At 43.1% G+C, this 26,253-nt stretch overlaps 1 protein-coding gene across 13 annotated transcripts in view; it reads right to left on the bottom strand.

Moving 5' to 3' along the window:
- Positions 1 to 7,062: 7,062 nt before the first annotated feature.
- The window catches only part of RHBDD1 (rhomboid domain containing 1), a 161,604-nt gene continuing 142,413 nt past the window's right edge, over positions 7,063 to 26,253 (bottom strand). For 12 of the 13 annotated variants that reach the window (XM_074010356.1, XM_074010363.1, XM_074010355.1 and 9 more), the window contains one exon: positions 7,063 to 9,042. In XM_074010356.1, the coding sequence (XP_073866457.1) occupies positions 8,948 to 9,042 (95 nt within the window). In that variant the 3' untranslated portion in view covers positions 7,063 to 8,947. The remainder of the gene's footprint in view (positions 9,043 to 26,253) is intronic. The other variant, XR_012421533.1, reaches the window with a different exon arrangement.

The following is a 26,253-nucleotide window of genomic DNA, read 5'->3' as shown; positions in this document are numbered from 1 at the left end:
GAACCCACACAAACACAGCCTAAAATTATGTAGACAGTTTACTCCAAGTGAGCTTGGGAAGGTATCAGACTGTTCAAAATGTTAGTATTACAAGAGCTGTCTCTAAATGCAGCATTAACGCTGCCCTCTAATTTTGCAAAAGAATTTTAAAGGATCAAAAGGGCAGAAAAATAGGAAAAATAACTTATTGGAATAGAAGACCCTATTATCTTAAACTATTATTTTCTTCATCTGGTTATACATCAATATGCCTTCAATTACTCTTTCTCTGTGGAGGTGATGAACAAAGCTTTCAAGTTGTTCTCCTAACCCATTATTGGAGATGATCCTTATCAAACCCTCCTCTCCCTGTCTCCCCACCAACCTTGTAGACTGGAACGTGTCTAGATTGTCCTAATGGGAACTGTTCTGTACCTGTGCTGGAAATCTGGGATGCTTACTTCTGGGTTCTGATTCTCAGTGAGTGGAGCCCATTCATCCAGGCAGGTTTCCATGCTATGCGTGGCCCTTTCGTTCTGCTCTCACACTCCCCACATTGAAAGCTGAGTCATGGCTACTTTGGATGGCTACCTCCTCTTTAGCCCCATGCCTGTCTCACATAGCCTTTGTCTTCCACCTCCACCCTTTCAGTAGGCATCTCCCACCTGGTGCTTTAGTTTCAAATCCCAGTTGCCATCTAAGATCCACCCAAACTTGATTTTGTCACCCTCTGGATTAGAATCCTTCTATGACTCCACTGCCCACGAAGTCCAAATGACTTCCTATAGGGTGAAAGGTCCAGTGGGGACTGTTCGAGGGTTCCCTCTAGGAGTATTTCCTGTCACAATGAACTGTGTGGAGCTCTGCAGATGCTCCCAGCACCTCTTCGACTTTGCTCCTGCTTCACCAGTGGTGTCTTCCCTGGGGTCAGTTTACCCTGTGTGGGAGGTGAATTCCCTGGGGGAAATTTGGGCTCCCTTCTGCTGCTCTTGTGCAGTGCCCGTGGCTGTCCTCATTTTCTCCGTTCCCCATTGCTTCTTTAGCATCTCAGTGCACTTCCTTCATTCCATTGCCAAAATGCAAGCCCCTTGAGGGCAGGGACCATGCTTGACTCATTCTGATATGCCCAATGCCTAGCACAGAGTTGAACACACTGCTGCCAATTCTTTTTTTCAATGACAATTCCATAAACTCATTAGGCATTAGGTGTTCAGCTCTGCATATAAGGCCTTCATCAGCAAGATGGTTACAAGTATAAACCATTTCCTACTTCAGAATATTTTAATGTTCAACTTATCTGTATACCCACATTCTCTTGTTACGATTATTGCCAGAAAGCCAATTGATAAGCTTTCAATGGGCTTATCACACTCCTCCAAAAACAGATTTTTGTCTTTTCTATAAACGGAAATTTCAGACATGAGATTTGAGAGATTTGAGAAGACCCCACAGTAAAATGTGACATGACTTACCTTATGCTGTAATTTGTATTTCCTCAGGATTTAAGAGCTTCCTAGCATAAAATCTTTGCTAAACGTCTGTATACATGTTATTGGTGCTCCGAAAAATAGTCAGTGGAATGGTGTACTACAATTGGGCTTTATCATCTTATTCTGAACCTCGTGTAGATTATAGTAAAGTAAACCATTCAGTGTGTTCCAGGAAATTATATTAGATCTGTGTTTCTATCAGTTCACTGGAATAATCTGATAATTGTTACTTTTACTTGGTATGGCTGCAAGAATAGTGGAAAGAGGAGGACTTGAGAGTTGGTTGAACCCGGGTTTGAAATCTGGCTTAGTCATTTTTCAGCTGTTATCCTGGGTGAGTTTTGCCAACTTTCTTAGCTTCATTTCCCTCATTAATGTTAATAGCTACTCTTGCATTGAAAATTAAGTTAGATTACCTGTCCAGCATACCCATCATCATACACTCAATGAAGGTCACATTTTTATTTAAAATAAACTCATATGAAAAATATTTGTTTTTATTTTACACAGAATTATGATTCTCACAGGGTATATAAATTACTGATTAGATTTATATGTGGCCAATTCTTAATGTCATTGGGAATGCTGTTTCATTTCAATCCTCAAAGTTACTGTAGCACAGAAAATATCACAATTTCCTGCAGGGATAATATCAGTAAGTCCTGCAGGGAACAAACAATTGACATTAAAAATCAGTACTCTGCAATTGTCACTGTTATTATCTGCTAGAAACTCTGCATAATGCATTTTAAACCACCAAGGCTGGCTGACACATCCATGTGAAATGCTTGAATTTTATGGTGCTTAAATATTTAATGATTCATGGGAAAAATGTGAAATGTGTCTAATAAATTGCATCCCTTTCTCTAACCTCTGGTTGTAAAGTTAAAGACTTTTAGCATGTAACTTTTGCAAGATGCCTGGTCTACCATTGGCACTTAAATCTTTGTTGTATTACGATTTATAACATGGTTCATTATATATAAAATTCTGTGATGACTTCCAAAAACAACTGTGTTTTATCTGGTGCATTTATTTTCTTTCAAGCCAATGTGGGTTTACTTTTTTTTGTTTTTGTTTTCTAGCTTACATTGTAATGTGGCTCACACTTGTGGAAGTGTGAACTGCAGAAGGGAAGAGTGTAGGCTGGAAAGGATGGGATTCAGAGGCTCTTGGAAACACTGTTCTATGCACAGTGATGGGGCGCAGAAGAGGAATGAAAGCAGGTCTCATGGGGAAGGTCTGTATCAACCCCAGGGGAGTTGCTTGGGTAGTGGCCAGTGGGCATGGGGCTTACACCCTCTTGGCCTCAGCTGTCTCATTAGCTGAGTGAGAATAAGACCACCTGCTTCACAGCACTGTTCGGGGGATTGAAGGTGTGAAAGTCAACTACAAAGAGATTTGTGAAACCAAAGACATTGTTAGTTTTAACCACAGTGACTTGAAGTCAGGAGTTAGGTATTGATTACATTTCTCTTTACAGCCAGACATGGGGATAGGTGGAGTGCAGATATTCAATAACTGTTTTGTGGACTTTTTTTTTTTAAGAGACATGATCTTGCTGTATTGCTCAGGCTGAGTGCAGTGGTACAATCATGGCTCACTGGAGCCTTGACCTCACAGGCTCGAGTGATCCTCCTGCCTCAGCCTCCCCAGTAGCTGGGCTACAAGCATGTGCTACTGTGGCTAATTTTTAATTTTTATAGAAGCAGGGTCCTGCTCTGTTGCCCAGGCTAGTCTCAAACTCTTGGCTTCAAATCATCCTCCTGCCTCAGCCTGCCAAAGCATTGGGATTACAGGCATGAGCCGCTGCACCCAGCCTTGGACTTACTTTTAAGTAGGAAGGAACTTCATTGGTATTTGGGTCAACCTTTTACCTGATAAGAGAAATAAGGATACTCAACTAACATTTCCTGACCATCTACTATGTGACAGACGCAGTACTGGCTCTGCTATATATGCTTCCTGTCAACCCTATAGCTGTCCTATTTTGCAGACAAGGAAACTGAGCTTTAGAGAGAATAAGTAACTTCTTTAAGGTCATACAGTCACCATCCAGTAGAATCCAAACCCTTGTCTGTCTGTTCTTAAAGATAATGCTTTTATCCTTTCCTCCATTACCTCCCAGGGGCTTTCCCCATTTGTGAATTGGTTAGAAAATAGAGGGTCTCATATAGAGGTGTCCTGGATTGCTCCTGTCACTGCAAAGCCCCTTGTTTTATGGGTTCTAAGGTAGCCCATCCAGCTCAGCTTGGAGACTCTCTCAAGCTGTTCTAGAGGGAAGGGGTGAGGAACCCATGAGGACAGAGCTCTTTTGGGGGATCCCAGAGGCCTATATCTCAGGGTCAACTGAAAACCAGCCATGTCTCCTGTATTAGTCCATTTTCATGCTGCTGATAAAGACACACCTGAGACTGGGCAATTTACAAAAGAAAGAGGTTTATTGGACTTACAGTTCCGCGGGCCTAGGGAGGCCTCACAATCATGGCAGAAGGTGAAAGGCACGTCTCACATGGCGGCTGACAAGAGAAGAGAGCTTGTGCAGGGAAACTCCCCTTTTCAAAACCATCAGATTTCGTGCAACATATTCACTATCAATCACCAGAACAGCATGGGAAAGACCTGCCCCCATGATTCCATGACCTCCCACCAAGTCCCTCCCATGACATGTGGGAATTCAAGATGAGATTTGGGTGGGGACACAGCCAAACCATATCACCTCTGGAGCCCCTAGAAACGCAAGGTCAGTCATTTAGGGCAACTGTTCTGAGCTGGAGAAAGGAGGATCTGAAGGCCCTTACTTGATGCTCAGTCTCTGCAGCACCAGCCAGCTTAGTCATTTTTGTTCTCCCATTTGCCAGCAAGGCAATTCCTTCATACATTATTTCTAGGGGGTAGCTTGCATTCTCAGTGATTACATACTTAGTGGTTATAATTTTATCAGCCAAAGATGAAATTCTCAACCTGTAATCATTATTATGTTTGATAAAAGTAGGGAAAATTGTATAATGAGGAGTAAAATGTTCTTCTGGTCCCCAAGCAGTCAGTCTGCTTTACATGCAACAAATGGTGTTAAATGCACTTGTGTGCACTGAAATTTGAGAAGCACTTTGGTGCCTATAAACCACAGGGGACTTGTTAAAATGTAGATTCTGATCATTTGGTCTGTGGAGCAGGAGTCTGAATTTGTAGAAGCTCCCAGGTGCTGTGGGCCCTGGCTGCACACCCTGAAGAGCAGAGAGGTTGGCCTTGTGCTCCTCTATAACGAGAGTCTGAAGACCTTGTTCAGTTGTGTTAATAATTATCTGATACTAAGGATATGCAAGATAGATTTAAATTGTTGAGGGACAGGATCTTGTAAAGAGACAGTATCTCAAGGTCAGAGGCAGGCAATAACTTGCAAGAATCTCAAATATCATGAATCTCTTAAGTTACAAACTTTCGTTTGATTTTCGTTTTTAGAATTTCCATCCAGGCACTAAACAAGTTACCTAAGGGGGAAATAGAGTGAGAGAAAGAAACAGTAATTTTACAACTTCCTGGCAGAAACCCTCACTGGAGGTGGCTGAGCAGTGTTTTTCAAAACACTTAGAGAAGGGATCCAGTTTCGCATCCAGAGAGCTACATAGCAGAAGTGTTTTTTCTAGGGTTTTGCTTGTGTGTGTCTCTTTAAGCTACATGATACCATTGATTTTATGACACTCCTCTCTTCCTAAGCAGCAATATGTATTATGACCAAATTTAATTATTTCTATATTAGCAACATTTTAGTTTTTCTGAAGTATAAATCGTATATCTAAATCTGCCAATTCATCTGTCATCTGATCAAGATGTCAAGATCATTCTCTCTCTGCCCCTAAATACCGCAGAAGAAAAACGTTAGCACAGACACATCCAACGCAGACCTGTAAAAAGCACATGGCCAGATTTGGTACTAGTCACAGGGACTCCTTGGTGACACTTCTTTGTTGTGTGGGATTCTTGGGCTTTGTGTACCAGGTCACAGCATTCGATGCAGTGGGACATGTCTTCAGAATGACAAAAGCCCCAAAGTCTCTATCTCTACCAGCAAATGCTTTCCATCATTCTTTCCTTGATGTGATTCAAGGGGAAAAAAAGACCACAATAGTATCAATAAGCAGCAGGCACTAGTGTCTATGTGCACCACTGGTGATGGTATAAACGAGCTTCTCTTTCTGTTTCAATCCACAAATATTTGTCGGTTCTGACATTCCAGACAAAGCACTTCTCAAGGCACTGTGAGGAGAGAGAAACAGATGGTTCCTGCCCTCATGAAGCTTACAATATAAAGATAAAAGACATTCTCTCATTGCAGCATAACCAGCAATTCCAAGTGGTATGTGGAAACTGTGTTGATGTGGTTGTGTCTGTTATAGGATTCAGATGGGGGCTGGATGAGGAGGATCTGGATGGACCAAGAGAAAGGAAAGAGCTGTTCCATGTAAAAGTACAGCACAGAATGTCACAAGATCAGGAACACTCACAGCCTGAGTGTTACTAGCCTCTGTGATGAGACTAGTTACCAGCCTCTGTGATGGATAAATGGGGCTGAGGTCCAAGGTTGGTTGGAGCCCACTGTTGAGGCTAATGACTTTGACCTTTATCCTTTGGCAGCAGAGAGCCAATGAAAGGTATTTGAGATACTGAGCGGCGTCATGAAAGTGAATTTTAGACTAAGCTGGAGTTATGTAGAATTGAGTGAGGTGGTATTATAAGTATTGAACAGAGCAAACAATTGAGATACTGAGACTCTAAGCTGAGCATCTGTGATTCTAAAATACAATACTAGCATCCATGAAAAAAAAAAGAGAGAAAGAGAAGAAACTTAGGGAATGACTGCAATGATTCATGGGAAGGGAAAGGAAGTTTATATATATTTTTATATATATATATGTATGTATAAATTTTTTCTGACTAATTGACTACTATTCTTTACTGAATACTGAATCTCTCAAGAAAAACTAAGACTGGGAACAAGGAGGCCAGGTCTGCCAGCTTCCCCATTCTTGCTCTGCCTTGCAGTGCAATTTGCAGGGCAGGGGGAGGTGGTCCTGCTCATCCCTTTAGCTTGCTTCCTCCCCAGGCAGCAGGACATGTGTCAAATAGGTAGAGAGGTTCTAGTTCTACTCAAACTAGTTATTTACTGCAGCAGGCAATTTAAAAGGATGGAGGAGGTCTGAACAATTATGTACAACTTTGGAATCACAGGCAATACATTCAGAGTCATTAAAAGGAAGCAATTTTAACTACTCCCTCCTCTTCAGAACCAGGTAAAGATTCTGCATTAAGAGGTCTCTTAAGTTGACTGACCACACCAAACTGTGGGAACCAGGGGCATAACAATCAGGGTACTATTATTAAATAAACCACATTAAAAAATTAGCTCCAAGTGCTTATTCCCTACTAGAGATAATTAGTCTAATACACTTGCTCACTTGCTTTTGTCTTTCTCAATCCAATTCCAGTTCGTTGGCGTAACTTTAGGGATTCCTTATTGTAGAGGAAAATAAAATGGACATTCCAAACAATAAGCACTTGTTACAGGCAAGTCTATTAACTAAAATAATTATAATAATTTCCAGAACATCTTTATTATTGTGCTAAAATAACTGGTTTACATTTATAACTAAAATGACCTTTCTCACATCACTAAGATGTTCCACTCCACAAACAGCCATGTGTATCACAATTTTACCACCTAAAATCTAATCCTATGTCTTTGTATCTGACAAGTCAAACAGAGCAAGGAAGTACTACTAGTGGACTCAAGTGATATAAAAAGATAAAAAATAAAATACTTCCATATACAGTGATTGGACTTTTAATACAACTGAAAAAATACTTTGGTGAAACACTGACATGTAATGAGCCTTTGGGGTTGGAAAGGGGAGATAGGGAGTGAGTGGAAAGATAACTAAGACTCAGGTCTCATTAGAGTCATTCACAATCCATGTTCCCAGGTAGAAGGCACACCTTTGTGTAGCTGTGCACAGATAATAATAGGGGCAAGATATAAGTGTTATAGCAGAATTACCAAATGCTATAAAAGTGGCACGCAAGAAAGAAGTTCCTTCTACTTGGGGCAACGGGGTCCAACTTACAGAATTTGGGAGAGAAGTAACGTTTAGCTTGAATATTTTAATTTTAACACATTTAAAGCTTCTAGACTCACAGGTACAATTTATATTAACACACACACGTAAACACATCTTCCAAGACAGTAATATAAAATTATAAAAATGAAGAAAGCAAAATCCCATGGACTCCACTCCCAAAGATGACCCCTGCTAACATCTGGGTATATTTCTTTCCATATGTTTGCTTTATGCATATGGAAGGCAAATCTTTTATGTGCATAATCAGAAAACTATATAAATTGTAGATCAAAAAAGGAAGATCTTTTCCTACTTCTCTATTTTAAAATATCTCTGTGACAGTAAGACATCAGTGATCTTCTGACTTTTGTCCTTTTATTCATGGAACACAAGCACCAGGAAATGCCTTAAATGACTCAGACAGACAATCTGTGGATTGTAACGTTGCGGGGCCCAAGGGCGTGTTTTGGACATTTGGCTAGGACAAGTGGCTGGTACAATGGCCAATTAAGAGGCACTTTTATGAGGAAAAACATACTTTCTGCAAGATAGATCTCTAGTGACCAATCCACCAAATGCCTTTGCTCTACTCTGTATGTTGCATCTGCTGTTACTTTGCTGGTTTGTTAAATGATGTCCTATCTTCTGGGCACACAAGCTGCCACTGGGAAGTGGCTGGGAACCTACACTGCTGGTGTCACTGATACTAACGGTGTGTGTAGGAGTCTTCCCCACCTTAGGTCTTTCTTACACTTCTTCAATGAGACTTTCTGTAAAGGCAGAGCAATACCAGAGCAAAGCAAAAGCCCTGCAAACACCAGCCAGATGCAGGGGCCCGAGGTGCCGAGGTGCCGGGGTTGGGGAGAGTAGGACAACATTCGGCTGAGGCAGCCACATCCTGTTCCTGGACAGCCGCAGTGGCAATGCGCCAGGAGGACGCGGGGATGGCTCCACACCCGCTGCCAAGTCAAACATGGGGCTCTCCAGGCAGAATGAGGGACTAATCTTTCTGACTGGTGAAAGTAAAACCTCCTGGTGAAGGTCACAGTCTTCAAAAGCAGACCAAAGCAGAGGCATTGCTGAGTCAGCAGTGAGAGGAGGGAGTGTGGAAACTGGTCCCTTCGTGGAGGAAGTGACCTGTTTATGAGCAAGAACAAGGCCAGGAGAAGGCCCACTCCCAGCAAGCTGTGAGTTGACTCATAGGGGCCATGGGAGGACTGTCCCAGGTGATGTGAGCAGTCTGGAGCAATACTGGTGTACTCTGCTTTTGTTTAAAATGAATTAAAATGAATTAGGGGCTTCAGGAATGAGCCAAATGGGCAATAATTACACGAATAGACCATGTCTTCCCAAGACGCCACCTCACTGGTTATCGAATCTGTGAAGCCGCTGTCTCCTCATTTCTTCTTCTGGTGAGAGACGAAACCCGTAGGGTGGTGGGCTATTTCTGGTATTTCCTGTAGCGAGAAAGCCAAAGGAAAAATCAATCGTTCCGACATTACAAGGCGTGTGTACCCTAGGATTCCAAGGGAACAAAATGATAGCTTGGGTGTCATCTTTATTTTAACACAAAACAGAAATATAACAAAGATTTTTCAACTTCAGCTGTCAGTACTAAATTTCAACATCAAGTAAATATTTTTAGAGTGGTTCAGCCATGAACCTGATTTGACTCATTTTGAGGCTTCTTGATAATCTTCCCACTTGTATTTTTCCTTCCACCGTGCTCCATAATTTGCATCATTCAGGCTTACATAGTGTCTCAAGGGCTTATTGTCTTTTTTTTATATACTCATATATAATTTGTTGCCACCTTTACTAACTTCCCCCACCAACTAGGCTGGTTTGGCTTCTTCTGATCAGCCTTTGGGTGTTCTTTTTCTTCCCTCTAACATGCTGCCTCCTGCACCAATGTGGCTAATCAGAATCATGCGTGATTGAAACACACAACCACTGGAGCAGAGTTACCATACTGATCAATATCTGGGCACGCAAACAAAAATGCAGGCATCATATTTCAAGATCATATGAAGGACTGGAAATCGTTACTGAAAAGAGTTTCTCAGGGATGCAAACTTACCAAAAACACAGTTTGTAATGATACAAGAATTTCAATCACTATATAAGAAAACATTCTCCCAGGCGTCATGAGTAGTAATAAGGGGAGAAAAATACATAGTCCTTGATCTCAAGGAACCAGCAACCTAAAGCTAGTGAAAGAGCTTCAATATTCCCCATGAGGCAACCGGGAAGATGCATCACTGATAGATACGGGTAAGTAGAGGTTTACTTCTAAGCATGGGGACTGAAAAGGCTGTACCTTTTCACTACTATAGCTCTGCTGACCCTGGTAATTTGCCCTGAAAGGCTCTCTCCCATCACCTACATCAACCAGAAGTCTTACTCTCTCTTGTAATGCTAGGCCACCCCCGATGGAACCAACAGAATAATACTCCCAATTCAAACTCTTCAGCTTTCAGCACCTTCCGTTTGGTTGTCTTCTTTCAATCACCACATCCTGCCAGATGTGTAGGCATTTCTGGACCACTCTTCTCTCTCCTACCAGGATCATAAGCTCTAAAATGGTGGGGGATCCCTCTGACACGCCTCCCTCTCCCCAGCGTCTGGGACAGTTCTGAACACATAGTAGCTATTCAATAAGTGTATGGACTTGACTCAACAGCACCTGCTTACGACTTCCAATGCTGCCCAGTGAGGTTCTGAAACAACTCATTCGGGACCAAATGTTCTGGCAGCACTGGCCTGGCTGGGAAGGGAGGGTGGGCAAAGCACAGTTAAGCCAGGAGGGAAAGCAAGTGAACAAACAGTCGATCCCTCTTGCTTATTGCCCAAGAGTGGCACCTTTTCAAAGATGTGTCCATTTATGTATAAGCTGACATGGCAACAAACCATAGTGAAAAGATGTTAGAGAAAGCAGTGGGAAACAGAGTCTGTCTTTTCAATCCACAGCTGAAGTTTCCGTTGTCAAAGAGAAATTCAAAAAAGTAGTCAAAGCCAACCCCTTTTTAATATTTTTGCTTCTCTACTGATGAAGATCCCAATGCTTCCCCAGAACTGACTCTCCTCTCCTGTTGAGAGCATGGGAGAATTATACCTCCCCGACCCCTTGTACCCTTCCTGACTAGAACACCCCAAAATAAACAGGGCAGGCCTAACCCCCACACTCACTTCTGCTGGATAAATCCCTACTTCAAGGCATTTTGATACAGTGAAAAATAGACCAATTTGTTAACTTTCATTAAAGATGATACTCAAACATATTATAGGCTTATAACACTTTTACCATAAAGATTTTATGAATACTGTAAGATTAAAAGTTAAAAACCTGGATAACGTTTTTGCCATATGTATTTGTAAAGGAATCTCTCTTTGTTCAAAATGGTAAATGCTTTGAAATTACAAATTCATGAATCAAATCACCATTAGTTGATTGCTTAAAACTATTTTATATCATGAGCTCCAAATTCTCCTTTTCCTTTAACAGTTGTTTTTAAAAAGACTGGTCTTAATTGCACTTGTGAGTGCAGGCCAGGACTTGACACCTCATTCCAGATGGACTGGGAACTCTTAGAAATAGCCGCGGGCAGAGTCAGAAGCAAGCTCGACGTGGCACCCTGACTCCGGGCCACAGGGCAGAAACCCATGGAGGCTGAAAGACTGCTCAGACTCCCAGAGGGCAACACAGAGTCCTCTGGTGTTTTCTTTAGCATTTCTTCAAAAGAAAAAGCCTGCGGATTAATAATTTCCATGAAGGGAACTGCATGGAGGAATTAGAAGAGGCAGACTGGGAAGGTGCCTGAGGTCCAGCTCTCAAAAGGAGCAGCCAGCACACACAGCCTTGGACCCATTTGCAGGGCATTCGAGGAGAACCAGGGCTGAGCCAACCAAAGAAATGCCACATGCTGAAGTAGAAAACTCATGTCAGGAGAAGAACAATCATCACACTCTTCTTTATAAAGCCCTTTCAAGGTGCCCTTTTCCACTTAGCTTTTACTCCCAATAGAATCATCTCAGTTTTGCAGATGAGGAAACAGAGGCTCAGAAGGTGTTAGGGACACATCTGAGGTCACTAAGCTAGCATGAAGAACAGCAAACCTTCTGAGTCTCTTCCCACTTTCCCATGTGGCCATCAGTTCTCACACCGAAAGTGTTCAGGGTTGCACCCCTCACCATCCCCGCCCTTCCTGCCCAAACCCAGTGTCCCTTTTCTTCACGGATATGGACACGTGGGAAGCTCATTGCTATTTGAAAACAGAAAAATAAGAAGGTCCAGTCTAAGTTCTCAATTCTGTGGGACTCTGCTGATATCAAAGACGTGAATCTAAAGTTCCCATGTGGGTCTCCTTAAATTCCACTGGCTGCTAGCACGGTTTGGCTTTCTAGGAGAACCAAGAAGGCATTGGGTATAACAATACAACAACCCAAACCACAATAAAGCCCAATTTGTAATCATGCCAGCTCTGAAGGTATTTTAAATCCTTCCAACTCAGTGTTTTTGATATAAAAGCCATCTTACTCTCTGAAGAATGGCTGAATTGCTTTGTTTCCAGCTCTGAAAACTACACTGTTCTGAATATGAGTTGATCTGGGGGGAATGTTTTTAAGCATAAAAACTTATTTCGAAGACAATCACAAAGTTGATGTCAGCCACTAGTCTACACCGACTACTGTGGGTGTGCTTTGAGTTGGAGCCACACTCGGCACAAGACTACCTGGCTGTCCACTCAGTCTCAGGTATGCTCTGTCTTCTACTTCCCCACCATTGCATTTATGTGTCAAACTATTTCTATAGTTTCCACTTGTGTCATATGATCTATTACCTGTCTTCTTAACCTCCAGCATTCTCTGCAGGCTTTCTCGAAGGGTCTTACCTTTGTGTTTCTGATATGTACAAGCCTCCTTGGGGTGGTAGAAGGAGGCATCCCCATGAGTGTAAAGGAAAAAGTGTTAGTAGGGAATTAGGAGACAGTTTCCCAGCTCTGCCTGGGAATCGTGGAGACACCCTTCACAAGGTGCTTCGTTTCAGCAGTCTCCAGGTGAATCCTATGCTTCATTTCAGCAGGCTCCAGTTGAATCCTATGCTTCATTTCAGCAGTCTCCAGTTGAATCCTATGCTTCATTTCAGTAGTCTCCTGTTGAATCATATGTGAGAGGAGGCTACTGAAAAAGGGGACTTCCAGGGTCCTTTCCATGACTCTGAAGTTTGACAACCTGTGATTAAATCCCAGCTCCTCCACTTTTTAGCTACACATCCTTGAGCAAGTAGGTAACCCTCTTGCTCTTGGTCTTAGTTTCCTTGTCTATAAAATGGGAATAGTGGGTAGTTCCTTTGTTTGGCTGTTGAAGGATTAGAAGAGATAATGCACATAAAATGATTAGCTGGGTGCCACATGACAGTAAATGCCGGCTGAACATTGGATGGTATGATTGTTCATCTCTAACATCATCAAGAATCATGTGCTAAATGTCTATTTGTTCCTATCATTAACTCTGTATAAGAGATATACAAAATGGGCTGGGTGTGGTGGCTCATGCTTCTAATCCCAGCACTTTGGGAGGCCGAGGTGGGTGGTTCACAAGGTCAGGAGATTGAGACCATCCTGGCCAACATGGTGAAACCCCGACACTACTAAAAATACAAAAATTAGCTGGGTGTGGTGGCACGGGCCTGTAATCCCAGCTACTTGGGAGGCTGGGGCAGGTGAATGGCTTGAACCCGGGAGGCAGAGATTGCAGTGAGCCCAGATCTTGCCACTGCACTCCAGCCAGGCAGCAGAGAGAGACTCTGTCTTAAAAAAAAAAAGAAGATATACAAAATGACAAAACCTGTGACTTCTTAAAATACAGAGCTCAATTCTGTTTGCAAACCCTTTGGCAGTGCTTTGTACAGTGTTGAGTTGCTAGTTACTAAATATCTGTCTTCTAAGAAATAGATATAAAAAGGTAATTAATGACTTTCATTAAGTAGCACACTTTAGTCACATGAAAGAGCCTTTGGGTGACTGACAGAGCTGGAGTGTCCAGCCAAGATCTTCTTTTCTTTGCTTAGTTAAATCATATATTGGACATTTACAGGCCTGCGTGAAACAGCCCTGCTCCAAAGAACTTGGTATAGAATATGAGTATTTATGAGCCTTGCCTCCGTGTTCTTGTCAATGGAGGTCAGCCCTCAATTTTACTCAAAGCAGCAGTGAACATGCTTCAAAGAACCTCAGGAACACTGCTCGTGTTAAGATGATTTACCTCAATTACAGCACCAGTAGTAAGATCACAAAATTTATTGATTTGTGGTTCTTGATGAAAAAATGTTCAGTCCTCTACCCTTATGTAAAATGCAATAGCCTCTGCATTTTACATCTAAGGGAAGAGAAGCAATTTTGTCCAGATAAGAATTGCTAAAAGGAGCACCATGAGTTGATGGCCATTTTCCCTACTGTTTGCCATCCGTGTAAATCTAGACGTTTAATTTGCTGGTATTCATAGATCCTGCCCATGATCTGATGAACACACTATGCCATGCAGTGAAATTATACTGAAGTCGCAGGATAGCATAATATCTCTCCCTTAAATTAGGGAGCTAAAGAGGCAATCACTTTTTTTCTAAACCAGGAAACCTCTAAATAAATCACCAGTGTTCTCTGGGATTTCTATTGTCAGATGAGGGCAGCAGCATGGGACCCATGTTCTCTCTTTCAAGAATGTTACTTTATTAGCATTCCATGAGCTGCAAAGCTTCCAAAATGCCTCCTGAAAGGATGGTTGTTAAGTCATTTACCGTCAAAGACCAAAAAGGCCTGGAAAGAACCCCAGGTCTAACAATTTAGCAAGACATTCTTTGGAAAGGGGAGATGCTTAAAGGCAGTAACCACACTTTATGTTTTGACTCGCTAATTATAATATTCTCTCTCTCTCTATAAGTAGTATGAAATTAACTTAAAATGGTATAACTTTCATACAAATGGAAATTTCAGTATGGTTTATGAGAAAGGCAATATTTAGATGTGACTTTAGAGAGAAAACATTCACATTTCTATCTCTTCAATCAATCAAGACTGCAACAGTGGAGATTCCCTAATTCTGAAATAATATCTGGAATCTAAAAACAAGAAGCCTTGAAACGGAGATCTCGGCGATTTACAGTGGTTAGCACTCTGCATTGTGAAATACAGATCAACTCAGCCCCTAGTTTACCACTTTACCTGTTGTACTTTTCTCTCCCCTCCAGCTGGTTAATTTTGGAGACCGTTAATGAACACAAATGACTTAAAATCAACAGGCTATACTCCAGGTAACAATCTGAGTAACCTATGACATCAGGTCCACTATGTCAGGTCAGTGTTTCCTGCAACATAGACAAGATATGGTCTGACTTCTAGAATTCCCCCACCTCCCAAAAAAAGAAAAAAAGTCAAAGGGAGACAAAGAATATTTGTGGGACAACTGCTACATGCTCATTCTATTTACTGCCCCACCCCCCACTACACCTTGAAGTGTATAACTTGATTCATTTTCACAAACTGGATGTGTGAGACCAATATCCAGGTGAAGATACGAGGTTATTTCTGAAAATACCAGAATATTTCCCGCACTCATAAGCCACCACATGCCCCCTTCCAGTTACTATACCTCGATACCCAACAGTACCCATGATCCTGATTTCTAACTACAGATTTTTTCCCTATTTTTGTCCATAAGTGGATCCATACAGTATGTACACTTTGTGAGTGGCTTAATTTTACATTATGCTTGTGAGGTTGATCCATATTGTTATAAGTGGTTTCTATCCTACTTATCCTTCCAAGTAGAATTTCCTTGTCTATTTTATAGGTGAGGAATTGAGGCTTAAAGATTTTAAGCAACTTGGCAAAGCCAAATAGCTGGTCAGTGGCTGAGTCAGGAACTCAAACCTAGATTCCCGTCTATTCTCCTTCAGACATGAGATGTTCCAGTTGTCTTCCTCAGCCCCTACACATCAGCATATGTAAACCTCCAGAATGTATTATTGCCTTAATTACGACTTGGAGACAGGGTCTGTTTAAAGGACAGCAGAAACAATGCATCTTCTGCCTTAAATAAGGCTCACTGCAAATAGTAAGGCTTTATTTTGGATAACTGGATGCATCTAGAATTAGGATCTCCTTTGACAAGGAGTAAGGTTTGGCAATAGATAGGTCCAGCTGCAAAAGTCAGCCTTGGTAGTTAACTCTCAAGTATTTTCTAAAATAGAGAACAGTTTATAACTTCTTACCGGAATAATTCTCCATGCTCGTTCTATCTCTTAATATATCTATATCTATGTATATGAGGTCTGTAAAATGATACAAAAAGTATGAAAACCCTTCAGAATATTAAAATCCCACCTTCCTCTCAGAAGCTCCAGGGCCAATGTGTCTGCTCGGAGGGGCAGCTTGAGCCCCCGACCTCTTCTGATGTTTCTGATGCAGATTCCACACCAGTCCGCAGAGAGGGCCAGCCTGGCACAGTGTGGGCAGCTGCTCTCCACCTCGCATGGCCTGAGTCTTTGCTCAACTCCACTCCCGCGACCCTGCAGCCTCAAAGGATTCCTTAGGTCCAAACTGCGGCCTGCTTCAGGCTTCCCAGGCATCTGGGTCCTTTGTCTGTTCTGATCTTTATCTTGGGGTCCAGGAGACTTGCCATTGTCTCTTTCTGGCCTGGTTTTCCTGAAGATGTTCAGATGGGGCATAGTGGCAGGGAAGGCCAGAGGAAGAGACTTACAGTGGTCTCCTCAGGGCCCTGATATGAGTCCCACTCCCAACCTCTTGCTTCTTGATCTTAAGATTGTCTTTGGGTCAGTTTTAACTTCATTATTTTAAAAAGACAAGCGTAGTGAGGGCAACAGTGTTTAAATGATAATACACTGAGGTCAAAATAGAATAAAATATTGCCTCCTCCTGAAACACACCGGGTCCTGGCCCTGCTGCTTGCCACCTACTATGACTTTCATCCTAAGAGAATGGCAGCAGCTGGATTCTCCCATTCTTAGCTTTTAGCAGCCGTGGCCCTATGCATAGAAGTTTCCATCAAACAGCAACCATTGCCCAGTTTGCTGCAGTGGTCCTTAATCTGAACCGTGCACAGAAATGAAGAACTGTTCAAAATGCAGATTATTGGATCCCCTCCAGCCCCTCACCACAGATTCTGATGCAGTAAGTGGTGGTTGGAGCCCAGGAACTTCATTTTAATGAGCACCCAGATGACTCTGTTGCAGATAATGTATCAAGTCACTGAGAAATGCTGTGGCAAATGAATTCACTTCAACCAGATGTGGGTTCATATTGGGGCTCCACCAGGATCTGGCACAGGTCACTTCCCTCCCTGGGCCTCAGGCCCCTCATCTGTACCCAGAGGGGGCCTGGACCTCTGACTCCCACACAGAGGTTCGAGTGTCCATGACTGTTTAGTTCCCAGTGAGACACAGGGGTCGGGTGGCAGACAGATGGGAGAGTGCAAATGTGTCACAGCAGCAACCCGCCTCACTGGCCAGCTGCCTGGGCAGCTTCTCTGGAGACTGTCGCCTGTCCTACCAGCTAGCTGCTCATGACTTTTGGCAGCTGGTAGAGAAGCAGCCACGCTATGCTCCTTGGCAATGTCCTCCAACACACTTTGTCTCTCTTCAGTGCCATCCTCCCATCCCAATGTTTCCATTTTTTTTTTTATTAAAGTTCTGGGATATGTGTGCAGAACGTGCAGGTTTGTTACATAGGTATACATGTGCCATGGTGGTTTGCTGCACCCATCAACCTGTCGATCTAGGTTATAAGTCCTGGATGCATTGGGTATTTCTCCTAATGCTATGCCTCCCCTTGCCCCCACCCCCCGACAGGCCCTGGTGTGTGATTTTCCCCTCCCTGTGTCCATGTGTTCTCATTGTTCAACTCCCACTTATGAGCAAGAACATGCAGTGTTTGGTTTTCTGTTCCTGTGTTACTGTGCTGAGAATGATGGTTTCCAGCTTCATCCATGTCCCTGCAAAGGACATGAACTCATTCTTTTTTATGGCTCCATAGTATTCCATGGTGTATATGTGCCACATTTTCTTTATCCAGTCTATCACTGATGGGCATTTGGGTTGGCCCAAGTCTGCTATTGTGAATAGTGCCGCAATAAGCATACATGGTGCATGTGTCTTTATAGTAGAATGATTTATAATTCTTTGGGTATATACCCAATAATGGGATTGCTGAGTCAAATGGTATTTATGGTTCTAGATCCTTGAGGAATCACCACACTATCTTCCACAATGGTTGAACTAATTTACACTCCCACCAACAGTGTAAAAGCGTTCCAATTTTCCACATCCCTCTCCAGCATCTGTTGTTTCCTGACTTTTTAATGATCACTATTCAAACTGGCATGAGATGATATCTCATTGTGGTTTTGATTTGCATTTCTCTAATGACCAGTGATGATGAGCTTTTTTTCATATGCTTCTTGGCCACATGAATGTGTTCTTTTGAGAAGTGTCTGTTCATATCCTTTACCCGCTTTTTGATGGGGTTATTTTTTTTTTGTAAATTTTTTAAATAAACTTTTTATTTTGGAATAATTTTAAATTTATGTAAAAGTTGCAAAGATACTACAGACAAGTCAATTCCCTAAGTGTTAACATCTTACAGTACATTTGTCGAAACTAAGAAACCAACATTGATACATTCCGTTGAACTAAATTCCAGACATTTAGATTTCCCCAGTTTTTTCACTAATTTCCTTTTTCTGTTCGGGGTCCAATCCTGGAGACCACAGGGCATTTTGTTATCAAGTCTCCTTAGTCTCTTTCGGTCTGTGGCTCTTTCTGAGTTCTTTCTTGACCCCCATGACCTTCACAGTCTTGAGTGGTAGCGGCCAGATATCGTGAAGAATGTCATTCGGTCTGGTTTGTCTGCTATTTGTCCTCATGGTTAGACTGGGGTTATGGGTTTTGGTGAAGAATACCACAGAGGTGAAATGCCCTCATCACATATCAATGTGCTGTCAACATGACTTATCACTGGTGACGTTAACCTTGAGCACTTAGATAAGTAGTGCTTTCACCAGGTTTCTCCACTTTGAATTGTTTCTTTTCTAAATGAGTTCCAAGGGAATAAAGCTTTGGCCTTTGCCACTAAGAGTTACCTGGATAAACTGGAAGAGGCGGGGGTGGGTAACTAAAGGTGGCTTTGTCACTCTGTCACCCCCTGCTTGGCCATGAGTAGGATACAGTGGTTTGGAATCATCCCTAACCTTGCTGGGTTCTGCACCCCTCATTCCAGATGAAGTGGGGTCTGCTAACGTTGGTACGGGTGTGTGACTCACCAGGAGGGCTGTTTAAGAAATAGCTGCTGATTGGGTGGGCTTGCCACAGAGCCCAGGCCGCTGTAGTTTTAATGAGCTCCCAGGTGACTCTGATGTACATCAGCTTTTGAGAACCACTGAGCTACAGCTCAGATTTTCTTGCAACTGAAAATATCCACGCGAGTTTCATTCTGGTATTTATATCTGCCAGCAGGTGGAACCAGAGGCCTATGACATTAAATCCACTGACGAAAACTAGGACAAATTCCAGTCAACAAAGCATTCCGCATTGTAAGCAGAATTAGGGTTATTTTGAAACAGATGGGCGCTACAGAGGCTGCTGCACTGAATATTATGGAGTTGTTTATTGTCTAGATGGCCTGAAACCCAGGAATTATTTGCCAGCATCTAGCAGTTTCTATGTCATATTAGAATTCTTCCAGAGCAGAGGAGACTGACAAGGCACTGGGAGAGATATAGATACAGATACGGATATGAATGCAGATAGTTTAACTATTTCTAATTCTGAATTTCCTCCTGCTATTGTGCATGCTGCCTTGTGTTAGTGAGTGCTTTGCAGGAATCATCTGGAGCCTCCTTAATATGCTAACTCCAAATCAGAGGAGATAAACAGACACAATCTATGGTAATAAGACAATCAATCCTAGATGCAGTAATACTCAAAATGATCTATGTTAGGCCTAACCAGGTGATACTGGTTACTGGCTCACATTATCACTTAAACCACCCCCAAAACTTGTACTTGTCCCCAATCCTCCTCTTTGCGTCTGCCCCTCCTCCTCAGCCCCCACCCCAACCCCAGGAGAGCATCAGAAGGGCGGAAGTGAGATAAAAGGCCCATCTAGCTCCCATTCTGACTGTGCCTGATGCCTGGTTCAGAGTGCACACTGCTGTCTAAGGACACTCAGAACTTGGTTTGACTTGGGGGTTTTTCTGCTCTAGCACTGAGTGAATGTACAAGACCAGGGCTTATAAAGTGAGTATTCCATGAGTTCTAGGAATCTGCAAAAATCTCCAGCACCAGTGGTTCCTTTCAGGAGAATATTTCTAATTCCTTAGTCTATGACCCCAGGGAGTTAGCTGTTGCTGTTCTGCCTGGTATGCCTAGGCTCAGAGAGGTCACAAAGGCTGTCATGGACTCAATGTTTGTGTTCCCTCAAAATTCATACTTTGAAGTCCTAACCCTCAATGTGATGGTATGTGGAGGTGGGGCCTTTGGGAGGTAATTAGGTTTCCATGAGACAGGATGGTGGAGCCCCCGTGGTGGTATTGGTACCCTTATCACGGAATGAAGAGGCCAGAGCTCGCACTCTCTGCCATGTGAGGTCACAGTGAGAAGGCGGCCATCTATAATCCAGGAAGAGGGACCCCACCAGAACCTGGTCATATTAGTACCTGGAACTTCGAGCCTCCAGAACTGTGAGAAATACATTTTTGTGGTTTAAGCCACCCAGTCCATGGCGGTATTTTGTTAAGGTGGCCTAAACTCACTAAGACAGCATCTTTGAAGTTGGCAGCTTGGCAACTGGTAGTTCAGCAGGTGCCGGCTGTCACAGCTGCTGGGCAGGCCCCCAGTGATCAGAGGGGTGAACAGATGTGCTTTCTGGTGGAGAAGAAAGCACATCTTTCTTGGGACCCTGTCCTAAGTGGTGGCTTCATAATTGCCTGGGACAGCAGCTCCCTCCCTCCAAGGGACACAATGCCAGCTGCATGGCTCACCCTCCTACACGAGCAGGGGCAGTTCCTCCATTCACAAATGACAAGGTCCCCCACACCATTGCATTTTGCCCAGGTGCTCAAATCTCCTGTTCAAATAAAGGTACAAAGAAGCATTTTTGATAACATTGAGACCTGTTTTGTTTTTTTCTCACTCCCTTCCACTTGAGTTTCAAACCACAGAGACGGCCCAATTTCCAGTCCTTCAAACCAAGGGTCAAGGGAATGTTTTCATTGACTTTTGAAATCAAAGACCATTTGAAATTAGCCAACATTTCCCTCAGAAACCTCAATCTTCTTAAAACACTCTTTAACCTTTGTACATGAAAAAAAGTACAAGTAAACATCGTTCCAAGCATTCAAGGAATAAGGAAAAAAAAAAAAAAAAAAAGACAAGCCAGTGGGAAAAGAACTTTGAAAAGGGACAAAAAGTTGGCAACTTCTGCTGAGAACAACCATCCCCGAGTGGTCAAGTTTAGGTCACATTGGACAACCACGGGAGATAACCATGTGTCTAGTAAAACAAGGCTGTTGGGCCTGGGAAAAGAAGTGGATTGAGGTGGCTGGCCCCCAGGGTGGGTAGCCTGACTGACTAGCAGCAAGTAAAGTGAACCACATAAGTGGCCCCAGGTCCCACACCTACCCAATACTTCCATGCCACCTTCCCGCAGAAAACACAGCATTCTTCGAAGGGCTAAAGACTAGATGCTGGATCTAAAACAGTGATTCTCAAACCCACGTCGGGGAGCTTGGTGAGAGGCAGATTCTAGGGTTCTAATGGGAGATTCCAGATCAATGTCTGTTGGGGGACCCAGAAATGTGCATTTTTTAACATGCACCTCAAGTGAGCTGGATGTCCACATGCCCCACTTTGAGAAACTTTGATCACAGGAATGCCATACTGTGTTCTGTGGTTATGTTTGTCTTTGACCATTTGCACTAGCATGGCATTTGGTTTTGTATAAGTAGGTTTTTGGTGACATTTATTATGAGCCAAAGACTATGGTAGTTTCCTAGGTTATGCTATGCTCAACCTTGGATGATGTAGATTTTAAAAGATACCAATGCAACCCAGCTATCTTGAAAAACACAACAAATACAATTGTTAGTTAAAATTCTCTTAGTGATGACATTAGAGTAGAAGAAACTGGCCCAATGTAGCTCCCCCAGTCCTAGGAACAAAGGAATTCACCTCTGGATCCCTGGTGCCTGGTACATAGTGGGTGCATTATAAATGCTTGAGGAATGAATGAAAGAACAAGCTAACATACCATTAGGGCAAATTTCCATTTCTGGCCTCAGCCACTAAATAGCTCTCAAATCCTGAGACACAAATAGTGAGGAACAGGTGAGTGGGGACTATAAGCCCATAGACTTTGGAACACAATTCAGTCGATTTGTTTTCTCTATGAAATTTACAAGATTTGCGTGGGCTCTGGGGTTCTGGACACATCAAAGAACATTCAGCAGCTAGAAACAGGCTGAGATATGAGATGTATTGCATCTATTTATGCTGAATGCTGTGTTAAATGTTTTAAAAGTTCAAATTATCTTTACCTTTCAAATACCATAAGCCTGACTGTACATAACTACAGGTCCAGAAATACCAATATCAATGCATAATTACAAAAACAATCCCTGACCTAGGAAATTGTCCCTGAGATTATTTGTGGTCTAGGAGAACACAGTGGTCCAAAGCCCTTATTAAAGCTGACAGCCACCTGGCATCCATCTTTTGCAGGTGGAACTAGAGAAAGACAAACTGCTCTGAGAAAAACCTGCAATTAGAGTGAGTCATGGCTGCTATCAAAGGTATCCAAATCATCAGGGGCAGGGCTGAGGGAATCACTGGGAACCTCCCAGCCCAACCCTACCACATGTGAGGCCTGTGGCTAGATGTGTGCTTGCTGGGCAAGAAAAGAAAAGAGGGCGGGGGGAAGTTGAAAATACATGAAAGAGGAATGATGTACTCATCAAAAGTATGATAGCCATGAATTTTGAGAGGTAGCAGCTTGTGGTTTAGGAAACCAGGGTGGGCTTCTCCACAAAGGTCTAGATAACTTGGACCATGAGGGCGATGCGACCTTTATCCGTTTGGAGTGGATAAGCTCCATGAGATACGCGGCAGTGAGAAGCCATCTGGAGAAAGGCACAAACAAGCAGGAGCCTTGCTCTCTGGACCCCAGAGCTGAGAAATTCTTATGTGGGTCGGAGTTAGCCTAGAATTGTGATGGCTGGGAAGCCAGTTTCTGTGATGTGAAAAACTGTCTGAGAAGTATGACGGTCATTTTAAAACCATGCTTATTTCTGTATTTGATGGCATTTAACCCTGAGTCTAATTAACCACTTTTTGTGTGTTCTTTTAGGTCTGATTAACTCATTATCCTTCTCTCAAATCCTAATCTTGTGCCCCATTAGAGACTCTGTGTGTGTGTGTGTGCACGCGCGCGCATGTGCATGAGTGCATGGATTTGTGTGTCTGCATGTGTTTGCATGAGTGTGTGCTTATGTGTGTGTGCTAATAACCTATAGAGGCAGGGGGCAATTCTGTGACCGAAACCTAACATCTCTCTCTTTTTTTTTTTTTGAAGTTCAATAAGCTTATTTATTTATTATTATACTTTAAGTTCTAGGGTACATGTGCACAACGTGTGGTCTCGTTACATAGGTATACATGTGCCATGCTGGCCCGCTGCACCCATCAACTCATTGTTTACATTAGGCATTTCTCCCAATGCCATCCCTCCCCACACCCTCCACCCCATGACAGGCCTGGTGTATGATGTTCCCCACCCTGTGTCCAAGTGTTCTCACTGTTCAACTCCCACCTATGAATGAGAACATGCAGTGTTTGGTTTTCTGTCCCTGTGATAGTTTGCTCAGAATGATGGAAACCTAACATCTCTTACAAACAAGCCCATCCAGTCTCAGGAAGGCCAAGGAGTGTCTCAGACTGGTTTTACATCCTTGAAATGGCCTGCCTCAGTCTCAAACTGAACATAAATAAACTCGGGAATTATTTTACAATAGTCTCTGCTACGGAGAGATATTCAATAACAACAAAAAATGAGTTATTTTACATATCTATTAATAGACATTATTAATAAATTCTAGTAAAAAAAAACTTATTTTATGAACAGAAAAAGAAAACCCCAGAACGAAATTTTTTAAAATTTCAATCCCAAGTTAGGAACCTAGAATTAGGCTCCTCTTGGATAACTGAAGATTTAGATACGGGAAGAGGAATATGTTGCTCTCTGAACTTCATTGGAAGTATCTAAATATGTGCTTTGGCCAGATAAAAAGCTAGCAGAGAAAGGACTATATGGTTTTACTACAGGAGTCCTCAAGATTTAATCAAATGTGGACAGTAGACTGTGTATGAGATGCATCCAGGATGACATCATAAAAATCATGCATTTCCAGAACATGAGGGCTGTCTTCAGGATGGTAGATCTGACTCGCTCATGTCAGAGATGGGAAATGGAAGTCCAGAGAAGGTAAATGGTTTTGCTAAGAGCTAAGAGGCACAGAACCATACCCCAAATCTCCTGTTTTCTCTTCCAAGCATTTCATTCTGCTTAAAACCTCACTTACCAAATCTGGAGTAGACATCGATGTCTTACAAAGCTGACTTTCTGCTACCTGGTTCTGGTGGGGAACAAGAGTAGGGCACGGGTTCTGAACCAGAAAGAGCTGAGGTTGAATACTGGCTTTGCCTCTTATTTTGTGCCCTAGGAGGAGTTACTTTACTCACTGATCCTCAATTTTCTTATCTGTAAAATCTAGCTTATGGGTGTGTTCTGAGGACCAAATGAATTAAAGGATGTGAACACCTGGGTCAAAGGAATGAAAGGTAAGTGGTGCCGACTGTTACATTAATGACCCCGTTTCTAGGCTATCCTCAAAAATGCCCCCACGATCCCTCCGGTTAGTCACACAAGCCCAGACCCTACAGTCTTCCTTGACACCTTCCTCTTCCACTCATCCTGCCCCCAAATTCAATCCGTCGAAACTTGTCATTTTAACCTGAACATTCCCAAATTTGTCCATTCTCTATCTGCCCTGTCACCAGCACTGTTTGAGTCACGTATATCATGGGCCTAGACCAGTGCCTGAACTGCTGTGATGGTTAATATAGGCGTGAACTAGACTGGCTTAAGGGATGCCTAGATGGCTGGTGAAGCAGTGCTCCTGGGTGTTTCTGAAAGTTGCCAGAGGAGACTGACTGACATTCAAGTCAGGAGACTGGGAGAGGAAGACGCGCCCCAATGTGGGTGGGCACATCCAGTGGACAGCCAGTGTGGCTAGAACAGGGCAGACGGTAGAGGGTCGTAGCCTGCTGAGTCTTCTTGCTTTTCCTCTCTCCCCCTGTGTGGGATGCTTGCTTCCTCTCCTCCTGCCTTTGAATATGATGGGCCAGCCAAGTAAAAAGGGCTCCCAGAGAATCTCCAACTGACCTGTGCAATGGGAAGATGGGGTGGGGCCTCGGGAAGTTCGAGCCATTTGCAGGGGGAGGAGCCTGGCCCCTCCTGTTCTTGGGTGGTGACCTGGGATTCAGTTGGTGAGATGAAGGCCTGTTAACAGGAACCGCTCTTGCTTTGCTGAGTGTTTTCCTTTTCTCACCCAATAAATTCTGCTTTTCTCACCTTTCTGTGTCCACGAGCCTTATCTTTCCTGGTTGTGTGGCAAGAACCCAGTTTTTAGCTGAACTGAGGAGAAAGTCCTACAACAATGAGACTGCAGTTTCTTCAGCCTTTGGACACTGGGACTTTCAGCAGCGGCCTCCTGGGCGCTCTTGGGCCTTGGGCCTCAGACTGAGGGCTGCGCTGCAGGTTTCCTTGGTTTTGAGGCTTTTGGACTGGGACTGAGCCACACTAATGGCTTCTCTCTTTCCCCAGCCTGCAGATGGCCTATCATAGGACTTTGCTTGTAATCACTTAGCTGATTCTCCACAATAAACTCCGTTTTATACATACCTGTATCCTATGGGTTCTGTTCCTCTGAAGAACTCTAACACAACCCTAAACCATTTCCCCACACTTGCTCCTGTCTTCCTACCAGCCGTTCTTCACACAGTAGCCGGGAGAGCTTTTCAAAAACAAACATCTCATCCACTTTACTCTTGGCTTTTATTTTACAGCAAAAATAAAGAATCTTACTCTGCCCAGTAAGTGCAGGGCGTGGCCACGAGCTGCCTCTCCAGCTCCCTTGGGTCCCACTCTCCCCTCACCTCCACTTGCCCCACCCCGCTTCTCCTTGCTTCATGTCCTCCGGCTCTTGGCTTAAACACAACTTCTCCAGGAAAGTGACTGTGTCCTCTGATCACCCCCAATGAGGGTTCTTTGCCTGAAGCTCTCATAGGATCCCCTCTCTTCAAAGCACATGATGCCATGGTTAGTGATTATCGTGAATCTAATCATTTTGACAGTGTGCATTCTCACTGGGTAGTGAGCTCCATGGGGGCAAGGACAGTGAGGGATTGTGTCCACATTCTATCCCTGGGGATGAATAAATAAATGAACAAATGCAGGAATGGAAGGAGGTGTTGAGTGCTAAGTACTGCCTTCATTATACAGATGTAAAGACTGAGGCTTGAGGTCTCATGCCAGAAAATG

The sequence above is a fragment of the Macaca fascicularis genome, chromosome 12 (assembly GCF_037993035.2).
Source record: "Macaca fascicularis isolate 582-1 chromosome 12, T2T-MFA8v1.1".
Classification (NCBI taxonomy): Eukaryota; Metazoa; Chordata; class Mammalia; order Primates; family Cercopithecidae; genus Macaca; species Macaca fascicularis.
This window is presented reverse-complemented; position numbering and strand designations above follow the sequence as displayed.